The 21583-nt window shown below is 35.2% G+C and overlaps 3 protein-coding genes across 5 annotated transcripts; 1 reads left to right on the top strand and 2 right to left on the bottom strand.

Moving 5' to 3' along the window:
- The first annotated feature begins 12 nt into the window (after window positions 1–12).
- On the top strand, window positions 13–4731 carry LOC105453230. Of its 2 annotated transcripts, none has more exons than XM_011695004.1 (11): window positions 13–107; window positions 506–880; window positions 1024–1110; window positions 1648–1799; window positions 1895–2189; window positions 2362–2473; window positions 2672–2896; window positions 3152–3313; window positions 3435–3656; window positions 3751–3908; window positions 4102–4731. In XM_011695004.1, the coding sequence occupies exons 2-11, from the start codon at window positions 549–551 to the stop codon at window positions 4262–4264; spliced, it is 1908 nt and encodes a 635-aa protein (XP_011693306.1). In that variant the 5' UTR covers window positions 13–107; window positions 506–548; the 3' UTR covers window positions 4265–4731. The 2 variants fall into 2 exon arrangements, with proteins under 2 accessions (XP_011693306.1, XP_011693305.1); XM_011695003.1 differs by lacking the exon at window positions 13–107 and adding an exon at window positions 123–218.
- Window positions 4580–10076, bottom strand: LOC105453231 (transferrin). 2 transcript variants are annotated; one of them, XM_011695005.1, is made up of 10 exons: window positions 9837–10076; window positions 9254–9480; window positions 8612–8915; window positions 7530–7873; window positions 6934–7184; window positions 6488–6723; window positions 5922–6201; window positions 5664–5725; window positions 5327–5598; window positions 4580–5007 (listed from the first exon to the last, which is right to left on the bottom strand). In XM_011695005.1, the coding sequence occupies exons 1-10, from the start codon at window positions 9907–9909 to the stop codon at window positions 4939–4941; spliced, it is 2118 nt and encodes a 705-aa protein (XP_011693307.1). In that variant the 5' UTR covers window positions 9910–10076; the 3' UTR covers window positions 4580–4938. The 2 variants fall into 2 exon arrangements, with proteins under 2 accessions (XP_011693307.1, XP_011693308.1); XM_011695006.1 differs by having other exon boundaries at window positions 5327–5586.
- A 2498-nt stretch (window positions 10077–12574) lies between these two features.
- On the bottom strand, window positions 12575–20803 carry LOC105453253. The gene is made up of 17 exons (XM_011695044.1): window positions 20778–20803; window positions 20536–20707; window positions 20125–20384; window positions 19590–19923; window positions 18861–18966; window positions 18329–18600; window positions 17934–18194; window positions 17440–17711; window positions 17131–17344; window positions 16721–17070; window positions 16211–16508; window positions 15696–16039; window positions 15380–15561; window positions 14654–15252; window positions 13939–14355; window positions 13693–13794; window positions 12575–13622 (listed from the first exon to the last, which is right to left on the bottom strand). Exons 1-17 carry the CDS (start codon window positions 20801–20803, stop codon window positions 13299–13301), a joined length of 4533 nt encoding a protein of 1510 aa, XP_011693346.1. The 3' UTR covers window positions 12575–13298.
- Between the last annotated feature and the right edge of the window lie 780 nt (window positions 20804–21583).

Raw genomic sequence — 21583 nt, 5'->3', positions numbered from 1 at the left:
TTAGTATGTAAAGTAAATAGCGGTTACATTATTCTAAGCTTCGAATTCATCGTGTCGTGTTTGTGCTATCTCATACAGATTTGTTTACACCGGTAGGACGAATGAAGGTAGGTCGGTGAAAAACTCATACAATGTGAACTGTAGAATTTGCTGAATTCCTTGACAGTCGCTTGGAGAGTTGCCAACGAGCATGAGCGCGCGTTAAAATCACATTTTGTGTGAGTGCTTTTCACCGAATATCAGTAAATCTTTAGTGTTTTCTTGTCATCAGATTAATAATTAAGATACTAATAATTAAAATACTATAATTATATTAAAAATATGATATTTTAATATACATTTAATACGTGTACTTATTAAAAATTATATATATTGAACATGCATAATATATGATATTATTTGATACATATACGTATAAAGTACATATAGGTATTAGGAATATTATCTAGGTTAATTATTATTAATTATTAATCGATGACGTATTTCTGGACATCAAATCGTGTAGGTGAAAATTTCTCTATCTCCACAAGAAGAATTAATTAGTCGAAATGAATAAGGAGAATGCGTATACAACGGTTGTGAAAAACGGCAAATCTTCCGAATGCAAAAACGCTGGCACAAAGAAGAAAGGATTATTGGTAAACGTAGAAAATCGTCAGTCAACGTCCGCGGCGCAAGGTTCTTCCATCGCTAACATAAAGTTTCAAATTTACTATGATGGCACGAACGGTAGATCACGTCCGCGTGCACGAAAAGACGTGTGTAGAAAAGACATAAGAGCGAGGCAAGATAACAATGCGCTTGAAAAGACAATTATATCGACGACGAAAGCAGCGAAAGATAGCAACAGCAGTCCTGATTTACATGCCAGTTTACGCAGGTGAGGAGAACGCATCATAAAAAATTAGTTTTGTTGCAACTTTCGAATATTAAATTATACACTTTTTTGTAATAATATATATATATCTAAAATAAAGAAATTAATAAGCTAATATAAAAAGAAGTTTGCCTTTTTTTTTATAGAGCACGTTCCTCAAGCAATTGTCGGCAGACATCAACAGCTATCTTGAATAAACCGATCATGACAAACAACTTATTTTGCAATCGAAGGTAATTCCACATACAAGTTAACAAATTTTTTATAAATCTTTTATGTACAGAGATATAATTTGTATATTACTCTCAATTAAAAATTCAGAACTGAAGAAAGATGTTGCAGTTATGAATTGTTCAGATTTTATTTTTTAAATTGTAATAGATTGGAAAGGATTTGTTCACCTCATCCGCTCCTTTGTTAAGTTAAAATATTGTTTTTTTGTAAATGTTCTATGTCCTTCAAACATTTCTTTTAATTTCTTGCAATCCAAATAAATAAAACGCACGCAACTTACTTTTAACGCAACGTTCTTTTTTTTTTTAATTTAGCCCTCGGAGTAGTGATACAAAAATAATGATAATTGAAAAATATGTATATTAGATATAAAACAGTAGAATTTTGCAACATTTTGTTGCTATAATAAGAAATAAAAATTAATGTACAAATTGTATCAATTTTTTACTAACGTCTTACACACACACATACACAAATTTTGTTAATAATTTATACGCTATATTTATCATGGCATTAACAGCTTATGTTTTATCTAGATCTTATTCCGAAAGCACAAGGATTTCTCACTATGCTCAAAATATCGTACAATTACCCGAAATTCGAAAAACAAGACATCTTACAGACGATGTTAAAAAACGAACACTTTCCAGTATTCAAATGTGGAAGGATAAAATGAGGAAGCCATATAGTAAGTACTTTAAGAGAGTATAATAAAAACTCAATATATGTACGCGCGGACTTGAATTAAGAAGAAAGATTTTTCTTATTTGTGAATCTTTTCAGCTGGCGCTGTGACCAAGAATACGGCCAGTCTAAATGTAAATAACAGGGCTCTTTCACAAATTGACATTAATAAAATGCATGTCAAAACTAATTTGAAAAAGAGATATGTTACTGGATCGATGGATTTGCAATCCGAGGTATCACGAAATCGTATGACTAATCTGAATAAAATTGATGAAGTAACACCAAACATCGATTCGGGTCTACTGAAGTATTTATCAAGTGAAATTGCAACGATGTTACAAAATAAGTATTTGCCAGCACAACATAATAATGTACACGATAATAAAAAGAGGTAAATTTTTAAAAATCGGTAGAAATAAAATAAAATAAATCTTTTAATTATTAGTATATTATTAATATTTAATTGTTAATTTAAAATATTATCAAAATTATTTCTACGATAAATTATGGTAAAGCAAGTGGAATACACTTTGCTTTAAATTGCTGCACAAACATTGTTTTAGCTCTACTTCTGAGAATACTCTAAATAATTATCTAAGTACTACGGTCGTCATTAGCTCTAATAGCGCGACACCTTTGGATGGCCCTTCTTCTTTGCCATTGACACCAGCGAAGGTAAAAAAAATAGAGCTTTTATAAACAGATCACAAATTGATATTAATTTGATGTGTGAATTAGATACTTCCAAAGATTTATAATTACACACGCATATTGCTACAGCTTCAGTATCATTAAAGTAATAGAAATAAATTATCTTATATTATATCCACTCGCTATAGTTTTTAAAAATAATTTTTACGTTTGTCGAAATAGGTACGTCACGAAAAACAAGTGACTCAGAAATCATCATCATCAATCAAGGACAATGAGCTTGACATTATTTGCGAGACACCGTACGAACGTGATTACTTGGAGGACGTACCAGATACAGAACGCATGAGGGAGAATAACGCTCCGAAGCTTTCCTCTCGTTTTCTACGTGATAATGTTAATCCAGAACAGAGGAAACTCATCGTAGGATATATTATTCGTCTTGGCGTGAGTATAACGCATAGCTACGAACATATTGATATTGATATAATGATGAAAATTAGAAAGTAATGTAAAAATTTTTGTTTTGGAGTAAATAATGTATACAAAAATTATTTTCATATTTATTTATATAACAAGAAAACGGTCACTAATATAAGATAATTTTTATTGAATGTAATTTAAAAGGCATATTTAATCATATCAATTGATTATATATATATCAATCTCGATCTCGAAGAATGATTATGATCATTTTTATAGGTACACTGCCATTATTCTTCGCACATCATTTATCAGACGGTCAAACTGTTCAATGTAGCTATTGATAAAATTTTAGTGGAGATGAATGATATACAATTAATGGCTCTGGCGTGTCTCTGGATAACTCTCAAGCAAGAAGCACATAGTGTTAAAATACCATCGGTAAGAAAATTTCTCGTCTGAAGGAAACATTGAAAGAGAATGTTATCATAATTTAGATGGTTAAAATATATTGTAATTTAAATATGAAATCGTTAAATATCTAATGGAATAATCTTCTTAGGCGACTACAATACTGCAACTGGCGAAGGATTTATACGTTAATCAGGAGAAGTGCTTGTTAATATATGAGAAAAAGATTCTCTCCACTATTAAATTTAACATACGATTCGCCGATCCATTCTCATTGATGTCATATTACATATTGAATGTAAACCGAGATAGCCAATGCAATCTTATTTTACCGACCGATATCGTGCGCCTTTACTTTTGCGGTAGTTACATGGTTAGTTATGAACAAATAAATACTTTATAATTTAATTTTTAATCCAAACTGTACACAGAGATATAATCTCAGAGAAATAATCTTCTTTTAATAGATCGATTTGTCGATGCTGGATGAAAACTTATGTGATATGCCGGCCTGTGTGATAGCAATGGCTGCGGTAGAGTTGGCACTTCGATTTGTATATTTGAGCGACGTTAACATGGATCAAGCATGGTGTCAAGTTTGGCGAAGTAAACAATCGCTTACAGAGTAAGAGAAAGATTAGTGAATAATGAATGTTCTATTATCTTTGTGTTAAACGATTGTATTTGTTAATAATTTTCTTAAACAACAGACATATTAGTCTTGCTGTGAAGAAAATATAATTTGGCAATTTGATTCTGCAAGAAGAAATTTAAAATTTTGCAAGACATACTAATTCACAGTTTATATTTATTTTTAGATGGGAAGAAAGAATGATGAATACTACGAAGCGGATCATGATACGACATGCTTTGGAATATGAGAAATTTAGTTCAAATATTGTATATAAGAAATACTTACGCAGCAAACATGGTAAAATCTCCCATTTTCTTTACGATAAACTGAAGCAAATCATCATGTAATCAGAGATATCGGACGTTAATGGATATGGATGCTACCGGCAATATGGGAAGAGCATTTGCTCGAAAATACGACATACATGGATGTGATCGAGAGGATCGAAGAGCGCCGGAGAGAGAGTCACTGGATATAAATCGAATGCTGTTCGCATATGTTATATTTCGTTACCAAATACATTTTATATTTAGATCGCGCTGGTCGCGTTTATATTTTATAATTTACAAATAATTTGATGTCTTTTATATTTAAAAAATATTTATTTGAAAAAAGTTTCTATAAAGTCGTTGTAAGAAGGAATATAATAATGTACATGTATGCTCGGAAAAATATATACTTTTATTATTGAAAGTTCAAAGAAGCAAGCGTTTAAGTCCACGCTCGGCGTTGACTCCTTAAAAGATTGGTGGTCGTGAGACTGAAATGCGTGTAATCTCTATCGCGGCAAAATATATGCTATTTGTCAGTGTGTAAACACAAGCGAGTAAACATTATCGACAGTACTTTATTTATCTAACAGTCCTCTCGGGTTATTATTGATATATGACTTAATAGCAATAATTTTTTTAGCAACGGCAACAGAGTGGTAATATCACATATACTATAATGATCAATTAAGGGCTATCAGGTGGAGTTCGATTCTTGATCGTCTCAAGTTTCGATGAATGATATAGTTCTTTTAAATATCTGCCCAAGTGTCCCACTTGTCCCAAGTGCTGTCAATGGACGTCAGTTCCTTCACGTCATCCTAAAGATAATACCAGATAATATTTATTTTGCATGTAAATAAAGAGCTATCTAAATTAATTATATACGATCATCAAATTTAAAGATGTTGCAAGCAATTAAGATACAAAAGTCTTTATCATTTTTTATAACGTATAGCAATAAATGTTATCTTTGAATTTTTAATCTAAAATCTCACATAATTAATTAATTAATTAATATAATTTTATAGTATACTTTTGTTATATGTGTTATATTTAGCATAGTTAGCGCCAATTAATTTAATGTGATAATTCGATTGACCTTAATTATTTTAGTCAAATAGAAAATGATGCTTTTACCTTGAATAATACGTTGGGCTTGTCGCCCCAGGCACCGAAGAGACGTAGCAGATCCGGATTCTTGGAGTACAAGGAACTCGCAGCCAAAATGCCATGTTTCAATTCTTCGAGAGCGTTCGGGCCCTTCGCGGCCGAGCTAACAATTATTCTTGGTGGCTCCAAACCTAAATTACAACGTTCCCATTCGTTGATAGGGGCCTGACCGCCATTCGGGCAGAGCAAGGTGTAATCTTCGCGTTTGCCAGCGTCCTTCTCTTTATCTAGAATACAATCTGTAATGTTGAATAAAGCGATACAATTGTATAAGTAATTTATTTAATAGGGTAAAATTGTTTACCGAGCTGCTGCAAAGCCGTCAATGGTAGGAACGCAACGTCTCCCTTGCCATCCTTCAAACATCTGAAAGAAAACGCACAAACATTAACTTTCTTTGAAGATAATAAAAATCTGCAAAGGTACATATTATTTTTATTATCAAATCGGCAAGACTACGTAATTTTATTTTTTAAGTAAAAATGAGGAATTCCCATCTTATTTATTCGAGTTAACTAAAACAAATTCATGCACAAAAATGATAAAGGGATTACAATGTTACCTGAGTGCTCCTTTTCCGCCGTTGTAATATTCGGCGTTCGTAGGTCTGCATCTCGTCGCTTCTTTCGCCTGATCGTCGTCGATCTTGATATTGCCGACACACAGTTGACAGGATTTCGAGGTGAGAGGTGCGCCAGGTGCGCAAGACTTGGAGAAGAAGGTATCTATCTCGTTAAGCTCGTTAATAAGTCCGTTGTGCTTGAGTGCGCGAGCCGGTGCGTGGTAACCAGCGAAGTCGCCTATGTAACCGCTGTGACAAGACGGCTTGTCTTTGAGGTCGCCTGTGAATCAGAATATTGGCAATTATGCATAATAGAAATTTGTATAAACTCTTTTAAATTAATATAAAGCTACTAAGTTCTGCAAACTTTCTTTAATCATTCGAAATCAATCACGTACATTTCTTCTCAAAATTTTGTCTCAATATCGCTTCATTATACATTCATTATTTTTGTTAACGTAAAATCAGTTACAATTTTTAGTTGGTCTCATATATTTCATCCGACATAATTTTATGGAGTTTATAGACTGCAGATCTTTTCTTTTTTATTCATTTTTCTGTCGTACCCAATCCATTTATGGAGGAGCCGCTCTTGATAACAGCGATTGCTGGTCGCTCATTGAATTTCGTTGATCCCTCACCGTAAGTTTCGGCAACGATCGGTTTCACATTGTAATCGTTGATCGCGCGTTTTACCGAACTGCCGTCGATCACTGTGATGTCCGCTCCGTTATCTCTGACAGCCTTCAAGCAGGCAGCCTCGTCTTTCTCCAGTATGCAATCAAATCTGGGTCTGGCGTCTCTATATAGATTATACATAATGTATATTAAAAAGAGTATAATAAGAGCGCTTTTGCATCTTCATAATCTAAACAATTTGATATCTATCAAGGGGATTTTTTATTCATTTACGTTCTCAATACTTAACTAAATTTATTCGACTTCAGATAACAGGACACCAAGTAAATCGATATCGATAATCGAGATTTACGAGTCTCGTACGTGACTATACCTGGAGAACGCGGCTCTAGCGAGGCTGCGACACTTGTTCAGCGCATTCTCGTCCCAAACGCACCAGCGAGCGTCCCTCTCCGGCGCTCCGGAATTCCTCTCGATCACATCCATGTATTTCGCGCTCAGCAAGTGCTCTTCAGGCGATACTGGCGATGCGGCGACAGCCAGAGTCTTGTCATCGAGTAGCAAGATATCTTTCCACCAATCTGCCTTTTCGTTTTCGCCAATCTGACCTAGCTGTGTCAATTCCTGAAAAATGTTTCGACGTTTGAATTACTTCTTGAACAATTCGTCCGTCATACTTATTACGATGATTAGACTTTTAGTCTTCGTAGTAATATCTAATGATATTAATTCTTACTAATTTCTTTAAAAAATTAATTAATTTCTGTAAGAAAACTAATTATTGTCTTATGAAAATCAAAACTAACAATAATATTTTTATCGCAAATTATATTGTATCTTCTAAAATTTCTGTTAATGCATGACGTAGTATAGGAATGCCTTTGTTCAGACCTCATCCTTATTCCGTGCAACATTCAATTAGTCATTAAAAACATGTATAAATAGATTCTTAGGAAACAGATCACGCACTCTTTGAATAGCTTCCGCGTTGTTGGTGTCAGCTCCGTTGGTCATGTATCCCTGCCACGGTCGGGCGGCCCACGTGCACGGTTTCGTATTCGCGTCGATAGGCACTTTGCTACCGTCCGGGCAGAAGTATCGGAAGTCAGCCGGGTTTTCGGATGTCGGCACTGGCTGAGTAACTCCGACGGGCAGACCGAAGAAACGCTTCACGTAGATGACTTTCGTCCAGGCGACCTCGCCGCCGTTGTGCGCCAGACATCGTAGAGCTCCTTCGTATCCGGAGTATATGTCCGGATAATCACATACGTCTGGTTTCTCGCAAAGTGCACACATGTTGCTGTATGTCTCCTCTGAAAGAAACGAGAGCAAAGTCGTAAAGTATTTATAAAGTATCTTATATATACGTAAAAAATTAATTGACTATATGTTTCTCGATTAGCGTCTAAATAATCTTTTTTTAAGTAGAATTCATTTATAATATAATTTACACACAAATTCTAAATGTGTGCATTAAATGAAATTTTGCACTACTACACGGAAAGAACAATTTTGCTGAATCCAGATTTGAAAATAATTTTTGTTCAATAATCAAAATAATTTTGTGCGAAAGTCACAATGATTGCTAAAATATCAAAACGTTTTATAGCAAGCTGCTTATCAGTTTTAACATTCCAACAAATTATTTTGATAATTCAACAAAGAATTATTTTTAGATCCGTTTTCAGCAAAATTTTTAAACTTTTCAATAAAATCGTTCTTTCCGTGTACGCATGTTGTCCAATGCCCAATTATTTCGCCATTTGTGGAACAGAAAAGTCAACTGCAACCAGAAGAAATGTAAATTACGCAACGCTAATTTTACTTTCTATTTAACGTAACTCCTTCAGTCGCAATTTGTTGAGCCACGATCACCTTAACTCGCACAATTGTAATTTGACGTGTACAATAAACACGTGGAAAATTAGTACGTGTCTCGAAAGAAGCGAGTCGATCTGAGCGCGCGTTATTTCGCAGTTGATGATATTGTTTGCCGGCGATTCATCTACACGACACAATCGCCGCAAATTTCGAAGATTACCGCCACTTACTGAGCCTCTGATTGATGGTAGGATCGGGTGACCATTTGCCCACCAAGCAGCCTTTGTCGAAGAGCGTGCTTAGCGCGCGAAGCTCATTCTCGCGAGCGGAATATTCCGGGTTGTTGATGTCGGTCAGCACGCCCATCGCGGTCAACTTCGTGATGGGAATTTTGTAGCCGACATTACGGCCCACGCCAGTGTGGCAGGACTTGAGACCCTTCAAGCCCTGAACGTTGTTAATGTTCAGGTCCTTGTGTATCACGGCTACCGCCTCGTAACGATATATCGCGTCAGGTTCCTCCTTCGTCCTCACCTGATAGACAAATAAAAAATAATGCATTGTACGTTATTCAACAATTTATTATAATAAATTGGATTTATTATGATAAATTCTATTTTGAATCAAACATCCTATTTTTCAAGAGATCATAAAATATCCACGAGAGCTTAAGTCTCAGCAAATAATTAGAAATAGATTTCTTTTCAGATAATCCAATAATTTTTCAAAAATGTATTGTTACAATATAAATTACTGTTCACGTGATATATCATATCTAATTTTTTACTATATAATTTTTTTTTATTTTAAATAATTTAAAAAAATACATTACTTGAATGTATTAAATGTCGAATTATTGTTGAATATATTACCTGCTCGATGACGTTGTATCCGGCTTTTTCAGCCAATTTATTCTTCGCCGCGAGGTACATATCTTCCGGATCTACAGCAACGATATCTGCTTCCTTCCTGCCCACCCTTTCAATGCAGTCATATCGATCGCGTCCAGAAATGCACGATATCGGAAAACCTTTGCTCTCCGAATCTTTCATCATTTCCGCGCATTCTTTCGAGTATTTCTCTGGGATGCACATTGTGACTAAATAAAACACGAGAAATCAGATTAATAATTCTAATATATCATTATATTTTACTTTATTAGAGATACAGTTTTGGATGCATCTATCCTTGGAATTTCAATATTAAACATTTAAATTTCATGATTATGAGAGTTAAAAAATCGTTAAATCACTGTTAGTTACCCTATATGAAATAATTTTACTTGGTACGATTAAACGTCAAAATACAGAATGTCCGAAGATCACGCTTAATCTTTACAAATGTAATCGAAGAAATGAACAGTTTTAAAATTCTCACTTTGAGCCAGATAACTGACTGCGATATCTCGGACGAATATTTTTGCGAATCAGTCGCTAATTTGCATGGCGTACTTACACACTCGTGCGTAACTTTTGGCGGACACAGCCGCCACCGCGAAAATCGCGAGTACCGCGAATCTGTGCAGCATCTTGATTAATGGAGCACCTCGCGGATTACGGTAATGCGCGATTCTCCCCCAAAGGATCAGCGCGAAAACGGGAAGACGAGGCAGAGTCCAGGTGAGGCCGCAGACAGATGGTCGGCGACGACTTGTCAAGACCGTCCGAAGCGGCGGTCTACGTACGTCCTTATATAGATAGCGTCTTTTTCTTCCTCGTATTTCAGCTCGCAAGAGAAGTAGGGGGAAGGAGTTTCGCTCTTTCTCCTCCTCTCTTCTCCTCTCTCGCTACGCGATCCCCGCCGTCGCTCTTTCTCTGTTCGTTTCGCGTAATGACGCCATCGACGTTCATTATCTATTCGATTCCTCGCCTCTCCCGCGACGATGGCACTTTCCAGCCTTGTCGCGCGTCGCCCCCCAGGGGAAAGACTGGTTTTTCGTGTCCCAGCTTCTCGTGTTGTGAAAATTATTATCGAGCGCGAATGTGTAAATAGAAGTGATTTTCTTACAAGATTTCGAAAGCGATATAATTTCAAACTTGAATTATGTATCTTTATCCAATATATGTACTTATATAATACATATATTTATTCAAAAATTATCTTTATAATCATGGCGACGCTACAATAAAAATATATCGTTTGATGTAGAGTTTTTCTTATCTGGAGCATATAAAATTATGTAAATTATTTATTTTTTAATCCCAGTTTTTTAAATTTTAATTTAATTTTAGTAATATATTGCATGATTTATAATTTTGTTTACATGTAGCCGGCAAATTGAAATAAGTTTTATATTTGTAAATTGTAACAAAAATATATTGAGACATATATTAATAATTTCTGTAATCATAAATAATTAACAAAGATAACAGGATCTCAACTTGAAATATAATTATAATTAACAAATTTAATATTTGAATATCAGATTTATTAAGAGAAAGATGTTACAGTATTTAATAAACTTGTAATAAAGGAAAAATTATTCCGGTTCTCGATGAGAAATATCACCCTGTTCATAAAAAATACTACGGGAGTTAGATATCGTTGAATCCTCGGTCGAGGCTTGGCTCGGCCGCGGTAGTTAACGTTCTCGGTAACTTTCCAGGATGGGTTCCTCGTCCACCGTCGGGATGGAAAACCTTGAAGCGATTTTTCTCCATTGGTCCGGTCCTCGTTTGCCTCCTCGTTTCAAGTTTAATCCATGTCCTCGGCTTTGTTTGGCGAATTCGCGTCCTTCGTTTTTCGAAGATGCGACGCACACGCACACGTTATCATGTTAATATACATCGCGAAGTTAAAACCGCGCGGATCTTCGTTGACACGAGGAAAGTACCGAACGGTAATTCCCCCGGTGTCACACGACGACGATCGTTCTACGATTTCTCTCCTTCTCTCTATCTGTTTCTTTTTACCTATCAATAGATCACAAGTTGAATAAATAATTCATGTAACGCTCGCGCTTATGTTTTGTCGTTACAAAACCGATAAGTATGTAATCTCTGAACCGCGAGATATAAATTGCTGCATGTGTTTGTAAAGAATAATTTATTTAAAAAATAAGTTTATCAGCACGAAAGTGTTACTTGGTTGTCTGCCAGGCAATATAAAATTGCATTATGTAATCAAATAAATTTCATTAAAATAACAATTAATAATAATACAGAGATAATCCCCCAAGATTATTAAGATATCGAGAAGTCTTAATTAAATTAAATATGGACCAGATTATTTTTTTTTTTAAATTAGTCTTTGAAATTTAAGAATTGTGTAAATGTTTAATAATTTTAGAGATTGATAATTATATTCTTAAATTTTTTAAATGTTAAAATTCTACTTTTTTGAGCATACAATTTATTGCAACGTCTACATGCTACATTTACGTAGCGCGTAATTTTTGTATCTATACCCGGCACAGCAATCTTTTCAGTAAAAATATTGTTTTTATAACAAAAAGATGATGATTTAGAATAATTGCAAAATAATGATAGTATGCTTATTTGTCGATTAGTTTTTTAAAAGAATCGGATAGGTGTAGGGATGAATTTTTTATGTCTCTTGTTGATAGATTCTTATCGATGGGTCATTATACAACTAGCGGAAGCACGAACGTTGACGTTGAGACATAAACGCGTGTCTGATTGATGAACCGCATGTAATACCGCATGATTCACTACCTGCAGATCTTAGCACGTGCCGAAGCATCGAAACATTCTTCGTGGCGGACGATGAACTGTTGGAGGAAAAAGCATTTCGGATCGTCGTAAATAGCGGACGATAATTCACGACTCTCTCACCCTGACAAGCGGAAATCCCAGTATTACAATATCGTTATCATTTGGTCGTGTCAAACCATAATAACATCTGTTGTGACTTATCTCGCGGTAGCTCTCGTAATCGCTAAACAAAATATTCTGGAAAGAGGAAAGAGTTTGGTTTACACTTTACTTTGATATTGCATGATGTAATTGCTGCTGCAGCACAGACGTCTTTCTACAAAAATAACAGTAATGCCGCGATATGAATAAGTACGATAAAATAAAAATATTGGATATTGTTTTCTACACAATGCAAACTGCATAAAAAAATGATACTATAGAAAATATAAAATATACATAATTCTGTATTTTACATATATAGCTAAAAGTTTTATTAAAAATTTTAATTTTTATTTCGAAAAGTTTTAGATACATCAATATCTTAATATTAAAAAATTATGTAATATTATGTCATTTTTAATAATTTTAAATTAAGGGCAATTAGTATTTCTCTGCGGCTTTGAAACAGAATGAATAATTATTTTTTTAAATATAATATGTATCTTCTTTTATTTTTGAATTACTAAGAAATGTTCAACCACAGAATGTCACTTTCCTTATTCGTTTCTTGGAATCAATGGTTTTCCTTTATTGCACACATATGATTTTTCGCGAGACCGAGATCGAAATAATAATTATCGGCGATACAATAAAAAACGTAATTTGAATCGCCATTATCATACTTATCTCGCGGTAGCTCTCCATCTTCACAGCATCTCACCTTTAACATTATCCGCTCTTTTTGACAACAACTCTTCTCTTCTTTTTTCTTACTATAGTTAGCTCAAAAAGTTGTCGTTATGACAGAAAAAACAAAAGCGATACACTTTTATTTTATCTCGGAAGTATTAATAATACATATTACACATGAATCTACATAAATCTGCAATTCGGTGAGTCAACTAATTAAGGATGCATCCGAGACACTCGGTTTATCCTCGGTTTTACAAACTTCCTCTACGAATACGTAAACAGAAAAATTTTATTATTCAGTAGAAAAAAAGGCAGTTTCCATAAATTAATGTTGAGAAAATTAAGCCGGCGTTAAGCCGCAGAGCGTCGCACATTCGTGTGCGAGATCTTTTTCCTCGACACATGAGTTCTATGCGGTTTTAAACTGCAAGGTCGGATACGTTCGCAATTTCAAGACCTCGAGGTGAGCGTGCAAGATTAGCAGCTGCTCGTAATTGTTCTCTGCTTTCAAAACGAGCCTGGTGCGCCTCGCGATCGCCGTGAGTCTCATCCTTCGAGACTCCTCGTCCCTCTTGCGATGCGGATCGTCAAGCAATCTGCGACGCTCCTCGACGTTTGATGACTTCGCCCTGATATCCTGCAATGCCTTCTCGTTCTTCTTCTTCCACTTGGCCATCAGCCGCTTCGTTTCATTTAGGCGAGCCTGTTCCAATTCCAGTAATTCCCGAAATCTCTGAAAAGAGAGACTTTAAGTTTTTCGAATCACCCGCGAACAGTTCGAGTAATAATAAATCGATACTCACGTTTCGAAATATTCGCAAATTGGACTGCATCTTTTCGTAATCTCTTTCCAAATTTACGCTGCAGGGGTAATCGCTCAAAAATTCAAGCACGTTTCTCGTAATCTAAAATTACAAGAGGAACAAGTAATAACTCTTTAAATACTTGTGTTGTGATGTAGAAAAATATTGCCATAATAAAATAACAATACTCTATTAGGATAACAATATTTTATAAGGAGGAGAAAATCTCTTTGCAAATCTTTATACCTTGAACTCTTGGATATCCCTCAAATCCCGCTGCAGATCCTCCAATATCATTTTCGCGCAAGCGTGCTGCCATTCGTGTTGCGACACGACTTTTCGCAAGTACATGGATTTATGCATCGCCGTCAGCTTGCGTTTTCCGGTCGCGACAATACAGTCGTTGACCCGTAAGAGCTCCTCGCGCATCACGAGAACGGCGTTCACGTAGTCGGAGGGACAACCTCGCAGCGGCACCTCGATCTGGCCCATTTTCAAGACGAGTTGTACCTCCATTTCCTGTGCGAGTTGAATCAAGGATTTCTCCATGTCATCCAGTCTGACCTTCTTGCACGCCGCGGCGTTATCAGCCGACTGCATCGCCCTCTGATAAAACGACAACGTCTGTTCCGCCTCGGCCATCTCCACCGCGCAGCATCTCACCTTTGACATTATCCGCTCTTTTTGGCAACAACTTCTCTCCTTTTTTTTTTGCTACAGTTAGCTCAAAAAGTCGTCGTTATGAAAGACAAAACGAAAGTGAGACACTTCTATATTTTATCTCGGAAGTATTAATAAACGAAATTAACATTTCTCATTTTTTTTATATTTTTGGATAACAGATAAAACTTTGTAATTATTACTTAAACACTTTATTAATGTAAGTATATTATTGCTATGGAACCGTCATATACATATACATATATTTTGATAAATAAGCCACCTCTCGCGTCTTCCTCACCTTTATCTCCACCTCGATTTTCATCCTCCTCAACCTGCACATCATTCGCCAATAATCGACGTTAATTTGCGATGGTAGATTTCGGGGCATCGAGTCCAGAGCATCCATGCCTTTGAGGAAATCCAGGCATTCGCGCGGCAAGATATCCGTTTTCTCGCTGCCCGCGACGCATCTCGCCACCTCCGTCAGATACGTGACGGACGTGGTGATCAGCCGACCGGCCCTGGGCCGCTTCTTGTAGTGCCTGAGCAAGTGTTCCACTATCGGCTGCTTCACCTCCGCGAATTCGCCGCGGAACTTGACCTCCTGGCGTTTCTCCGTCTTGCAGAGGCTGTCGTATCGAATTTTCAGCTCCGACACGACCGTCTCCAGCGAGTTGCATTCCTCGGCGAGCCTGCGTGCCTCACGCGTCGCCGGTGCAAACTCCTCGTCGGCGAGACGAGCGATTTTTTGCCTGCCGTTGACCGTGGTCCGGTATCGGCGGATCGCGCGTATCCTCGTCAGTCTCTCCTGAAGGATCGCGCATTCAATTTGCATCTTCTTCAACTCCAGATCCTTTAACTTGTCGTTGAACGCGGCGATGTCTCTTTGCAAGGCGTCTGAAACGCACATTTTTTTACGTATCTCCAATGAGAACGTCAGCGGTCCGCAGATTATTTTAAGATTATTCTATTTTAATGAACGCGATTGTCTGTATTTATATTTTTTAAACGTCTGGCCTGATACCTTTCGTTTCTGTAATATCAGCCTGCAGTGTCGCTTTATATTTTTCTCGTTCTCTTTGCAGCGCCTGCACTTTGGACTTATACGACGCGATAGCTGCGATATCCTCGTCGGTGTGTTTCGAAGGATCCTTCGCAATTAGACAGTCCGGCACCGGTATTTCCTTCTTCACCTCGTCTTCCCATCTTAAGACAGAATATTCTTTTATTTTTCAACATTAAGTATCAGGTTTTAGGAAATATAACAAATTCGTGTCGATTCTTGCACAACAATACAAGTGCATTCGTATCAATTATTTCTCAAATTTTGATCGACTTACTTAAGTTCTAATACGCCGTCCATCATTTTTTCAAGAGCTAGTTTATAAAAGTCACTGATTCTTTCATTTTTATCTTCATCTTCTCGATCCTCGTTAATTATTTTCAATCCTCCTCGTCGCGACTGTTTCTCAAGTACTTCGTGATCTTTTACGATAACTATGTAGTCAGGTATTTCTTCGACATTCCAGGACGGAGTCTCGATTGGCTCCAGATCGGATTCTATCCCGAATATCGTGTTCAATTGAGATGCGCAATATTGTAGCCTGCCGATGCGTTCTTTTGCATGTTTTAGTACACATTCCTTTGCATGTTTCATTTCCTCGAAGAGATCGTTAAAATGCATCTATTTGAAAAAAAAGTTTAATTAAAATATTTTTAAATAATTGACTACTAAAAAAACAATTTTGATATTATATAAGTTTCTAAAGTAATAATTGAGTATAATTATGTCTAAATAAATTTTAATATTGTGTGGTGTAATTATACAGTTAAATAAATTTATAGCAGCTTTTACTTTTAATTTACGCTCTCGTTTTTCAATGATAACATCCTTCCGCAAGATAGCCTCGAGCTCGCTGTCACACGAAATCAATAGCTGATGCGTTGAATCTATGCTTTCATCCTCAATCCACTTATGCGTCGTGATACCCGATATATACAATTTTTCATCTTCATCCGCGAGTGTGTACCATCTTTTAGCTGTTTGATACGTTTTACTTTCGGCGTTGGTCATTGAGAATTCTTTATCGGAAGATATTGTAGACCCTCGTCTTGAGCCATCTTCTGTATCTAGTGCGTCATACACCTCGTAACTAGAAAGATTGTTATTTTTAATAATCTGATTAGATAGTAATAAACTTAAAATATATTTACTGTTACAAATTTCTAAATATATTTTACATTATTGTAAAATTACTATATAATTCCAATTATTATAATGAGAAAGTAGAAAAGTTATTTAAGAGTGTCAATTATTGAATTACGATGAATAATTAATTAGAAAAGATAATGAAAAAATAATTACCTGTACAAAAACTCGTCAGCGTCCGAAGAAAGTCTATCCCACACTTTAAGACTTTCATTCATCTTACGAGTCGACGCGACGAGAGGATAATTTCGAACGATCGTATCGCCACCAATTGATCTGAGAGCACATGGTTTAACTCGCAGCGGTTCCCAGAATATTTCACGCAGATTCGACGCCACCTGATCTCGTTGAGCGCAATCCTCTTCGAGGTTCCGATGCATTTTGTCTCGTTCAAGTCGAGCCTCTTCTATTCTTCGCTGACGGAATTCGTGATCCAAATCGAAAACCGAGATTGGCAAACGGGCGTCCGATGATTTGCCTTCATTTGTGTCGAGAAGCTCGCGTATCTATTATAAAACTTATATTTTAATCCTAAATCAGAATCGAATTTTTAAAAAGACAATTACTTGCGCTTTAATTTTCTCAAAATCTGCTACGATAGAAGCCCGTCGAGGAAGAGCTTTATCACGTTCGGTTTTCAATTTAGCGGCAATTACACTATCCAGCCAGGTTTCATTTTCCCTATCGTATAGTTCGCTCGGATCGGAAGAGAAATTCTCGATTGTTAAATGCACACTCATAGCTTCGGTTTCTGCCAAATTTGTTTTTGTCTCTCGTAAGCTGTTTATAATTAAATAAGTTTATATTTATTTTTGTAAGTGATTTAGTAAATTGAGGGTTGAATAATACATAAAGAACAGATAAAAATAAAATACCGAATTCGATTGGCAACGAGATCGCCATTTCTACCGAGAGAAACGATCGTTTCCCCGAAACGCGAAGAAATCGCACGTTTTACGCCTCCTTGGCTGCGATGGTGTGGCATAAAAATCGCTATCACTTTGCGAAGTTCCGTGCTATCTCTGACTACGATCAGGCCATCGTATCCATATGTTACGACTCGAGAATCGGTTACATATATTCCAATGTTTCTCAGCTGATGCATAGAGAGTAATGCGTCTGTAAGGACGATATTTTCAAAGTCATTCTACAAAAGAAGTTAAACAAATTATTTTTTTCCAGAATTTAAATAAAAAGAGTATAAAAATTAAAATAAAGATCATGATTTTTGAGAACTATGCATACTGTGTGAAAGATATAATTTTATTATCTCGATAATTATAGGCAAATTTAAATTAGGCAATACAAGAATGTTGGCTTAATTACCTTTCACGTGATTGATTCTGTATAAAAATATAGTTTGACTCACCTGTACTTCCATTTGATGTAACTGTTTAGACAAAGAGGGTATACCCAATATGTCCAGAGGCTTACATCCGCGATAGAGCGCCTTGAAAGGTCTTGATAAGTCTATCACGCAAACGGCACGCGTGCATAATTCGCTCGAGATCTTACAAGTGTATACAATTATTTTATTGCCGCCGATCGAAGCTATAGAAGAATCAGTCGTCGCTAAGACCAAGATTTCAAAACGATCATCGCTTCCTTCGTATATCAAAAAATCAGCGATCTAAACGAAAAGCAAAAGAAAGCATCAAAATATTTTCAGTCTATAATCTTACATATATTCAGTCTATAATTTATCATATAATAAATGATGTTTTAAAGAATAATATTATAATACAATTTCATACGATCTCTTACATATCCACCAATTTCTATAAATCCTAGAATATCCACATGTTGTTGTTTAAATCGTTTACCAATAATAAATATCATGCCAGTTTGAGAATTGCCAATTCCCAAAAGTTCGCCATGACGTGAAAATTTTATTTTATCTAAAAAGATACCACAGAGATGGAAGCAATTAAAAATTTTAGGCAATGAAACTCTCGTGATATCGATTAAAATGCAATTGCCAGTAATGCTGCACAACGCAAGTATTGGTAAAGTAGGATGTGAATCTACGTGAAGAACTGTAATGAAAATGGCTCTAATTAATGACATGTATTTCGGTCACTCGTCGCAAAAGATGTGAGAGAATTATTTTATCGAGTATATATTAACTTTGTTCATCAATTACAAATAAAACAAATATTGTAAATTATATGTATATTAATTAATTTAAACAATAATTTAAAAAGAAAATAATAATAATTAATTTAAAAAAGTACGTCTAACATACTTTAAACAAAAATTAAATATTTCCTTGTGCTTTTTTTGTATTTGATCTCACCTTCACCGTGATGCCCCAGAGACAATCTCGCTGTCGGTTTGCCGGTCAATAACTCGAAAATGCAAAGACGATCTAACCGGTCTACCGCCGCGACGTGATCTGTACGCTGAGATATAGAAAACAATGCTTTGTATTCAATTTCATCCGTATAAATAACTTCGATGTGAGGAATGTTGTCGTGTTGCGTACAAATCTCAAAAATTTCTCCGTTTTTAGAATGAAGCAAAATCCCGTCTTTGAAATAGTGTTGTTTTCCTACTTGTATAGAATAGAAAGTCGAAATCGACCATATAAATTTCCATGTCACATTCCAATCCGCAGACGTCCTTTTGTAAAACTAAAATTGTTAATTGTAATATAACAAAAAATAAAAATAAGATATTTATAAAAAACAGTATCATACAATAAAGAATAACAAGTTTGAACTTTGTACAAAAATAAAAATAATATATAATATATATATTACGACCGTATAAGTGTTTCACACATAACTAATAAGGAGGCCAATGCACGGTCATAGCAGGATCTTGGTGCTTCTAATATTTTCTTATGTGATTTTACATAGTTTCGTCAAAACTAGAATACGTATGTATAAGACCTATGACCGTGCATTGACCTTCCTTGTTAGTTATATAAAAATAATATATTCTTGATCTATTTAAAATTTAAAATTTTATTAAATACAATTATTAAAAATTTGATTTTTACCAAAAACTTATCAATACGCACCATAATATCACTATTGGTATTCACAACTATTACGCCGCTTTTATGAGCGACGACAATCGGTTTATTTTTTAGACGTTGATGGATTTTCGACTTTTTTACCACCGAGTACAACTTATTAGTTTCTATCGCTACGAGCCATACATTCGCAAATTCATCCGAGACAAACAGGTTTCCTTCCAACGTCCAGGATGAAGAAACAATTCTATGTCCCGGAACTGGCGCGTTCACGCGATGTATACTTACAATTTTGGAGCACGTGCGCACCTGATAAATCTCGAGTGTATTATCGTTGATACCGAGTTGCGATATCAAATGTGGAGGATTCGGTGAACAGCTGGCAAGGTCAAACAATTTATTAATTTTTCTAATCTTGGAATGATAAAAGAATGTATCTCTTAAAACATTGTATTATGTGAAAAATATATTTTCTATTTATATTATCTCAAGAATATTGATATTGCATTATATTACAAGTGAATAATTAAATTTAAATTAATAATTATAAAGTTATATTACAAAAAGATGCAGTACTTACTAAATTTCTTGAACAAGACTGTCTATCTTTGTATTAAGCATAGCGACGTGTTTGCCGGTTCTCCAGAGCCACACGATCAGTCGAAAGTCGGGGAAGCTAGTCAGGCTTATGAGATACTCCGTACCAGCAAAAGAACAAGATAAGTAACCATTGACTTTGTTAGGCAGTACGCACCTGGAGATCCTTTGCAACATTGGATACATGAATATTGATATTTTCGGATTAGGTTTCCTCTCGACTACGGAAAACATGGAAATTGTCTGGCAAAATTTAAAAAAATTATTTACTATGAGACTTTATTTAAAAAATAATTAAATAACACGTAGTGTGACATTTAATTTTTTCAATCTTTAGTAATCCAAATTAATTATTATAAATATATAAGAATAATTGTGTATATCTCATGTGTACCGGATGTCCAGCCAAACACGACGCCCCATCACCTCTTTCTTTGTTATCAAAGCGCTCGATTCGCCTCTCTCTCGTATTTAAATCCAGAAAATTCATGTAAATGCCGGAAGCCGTTGCGATGGTTTCCTTGCCAATAAAAACGAAGTCGTGAGATTTTCCGAATTTCATCCACCTGCACAATAATGTGAATTACATTTGAAAAAATGCACTTTACTCGCCAAGCTCAGAGAAACAAAACATGCCTTGTTTCGGTTGTTGAAAAATTCATTTTGTTATATTTTCTAATCTGTCAGATAATTTAGAAAATTTGTATTATTTTGCACTGTTTCCAAGTCCCCAATTCTACTTTTATCTAACACGCAAATTTTGCTCGTGCAAGCCCCGTGTTTGGTTGCTGAGAGACCCAGATAATATATTGATCGGGGGTGGCCATAGAGACTGCGTTTACAATCCTTTCAAACGTATCCGTAACAAGTCATAAAAATTGTTGTATATAACTAAACTTTATAAATTATAAGTTACAAAATTGAATTGTTTATTTTGAGAAAAATTATAGATAAAAATTAATTTTCTTGTTAATAAAATTTATTTCTAAAAATTTTTATTTAAATTTGTGTAAAAAAATTTCGCATTATCTACAATTATAAATAATTAATAAAATAGTCTTAGAATAGAGAACAATGTGGTATAATAGATAAATATTTTATTTTTGCACGTGTTTTGATTGCCGAATATATGTAAGTAGCTGACTTTTCAGACTTTCATTTGGACACAACATTTGCATCTCCGGAAGATAATAGAACCAAAAGAATGCCACTAAAAGTATGTCATTGGATCAAAGTTGCGGGAGGTTCGAAGGATAGTGACACCGTTATAGACTGCATCGTCCAGCACATAATAATCGCTCATGCCTTTGACCTCTTTCAATGTCATTTTAAAACTTGTAGAATTTACAATAAATACCAGAAAATAATCTACAATAAATATCAAAAAAACTTTTAAGCTATACTTTTATATGAATTACAGAGATGTTCATTAAAAGTAATTT

This window comes from Wasmannia auropunctata, unplaced genomic scaffold (assembly GCF_000956235.1).
Source record: "Wasmannia auropunctata unplaced genomic scaffold, wasmannia.A_1.0 LD336001.1, whole genome shotgun sequence".
Classification (NCBI taxonomy): Eukaryota; Metazoa; Arthropoda; class Insecta; order Hymenoptera; family Formicidae; genus Wasmannia; species Wasmannia auropunctata.
The sequence above is the reverse complement of the archived record's forward strand: the minus strand, read 5'-3'. Positions and strand labels throughout refer to the sequence as shown.

What these genes read in the sequence shown, in the direction of transcription:
- LOC105453230 (XM_011695004.1), top strand. Translation starts at nt 549, where the DNA reads ATGAATAAGGAGAATGCGTATACAACGGTTGTGAAAAACGGCAAATCT. An exon ending in TTACATGCCAGTTTACGCAG is followed by an intron (nt 881 to 1,023) that starts GTGAGGAGAACG and finishes TTTTTTTTATAG; the next exon opens with AGCACGTTCCTCAAGCAATT. An exon ending in AGTAAACAATCGCTTACAGA is followed by an intron (nt 3,909 to 4,101) that starts GTAAGAGAAAGA and finishes ATTTATTTTTAG; the next exon opens with ATGGGAAGAAAGAATGATGA.
- LOC105453231 (XM_011695005.1), bottom strand. Translation starts at nt 9,909, where the DNA reads ATGCTGCACAGATTCGCGGTACTCGCGATTTTCGCGGTGGCGGCTGTG. An exon ending in GATACAACGTCATCGAGCAG is followed by an intron (nt 8,916 to 9,253) that starts GTAATATATTCA and finishes TTTGTCTATCAG; the next exon opens with GTGAGGACGAAGGAGGAACC. An exon ending in TACCATCAATCAGAGGCTCA is followed by an intron (nt 7,874 to 8,611) that starts GTAAGTGGCGGT and finishes CGTTTCTTTCAG; the next exon opens with AGGAGACATACAGCAACATG.
- LOC105453253 (XM_011695044.1), bottom strand. Translation starts at nt 20,803, where the DNA reads ATGAATTTTTCAACAACCGAAACAAG. An exon ending in CTCGTTGCCAATCGAATTCG is followed by an intron (nt 17,345 to 17,439) that starts GTATTTTATTTT and finishes AATTATAAACAG; the next exon opens with CTTACGAGAGACAAAAACAA. An exon ending in GACGGCGTATTAGAACTTAA is followed by an intron (nt 15,562 to 15,695) that starts GTAAGTCGATCA and finishes TTCTGTCTTAAG; the next exon opens with ATGGGAAGACGAGGTGAAGA.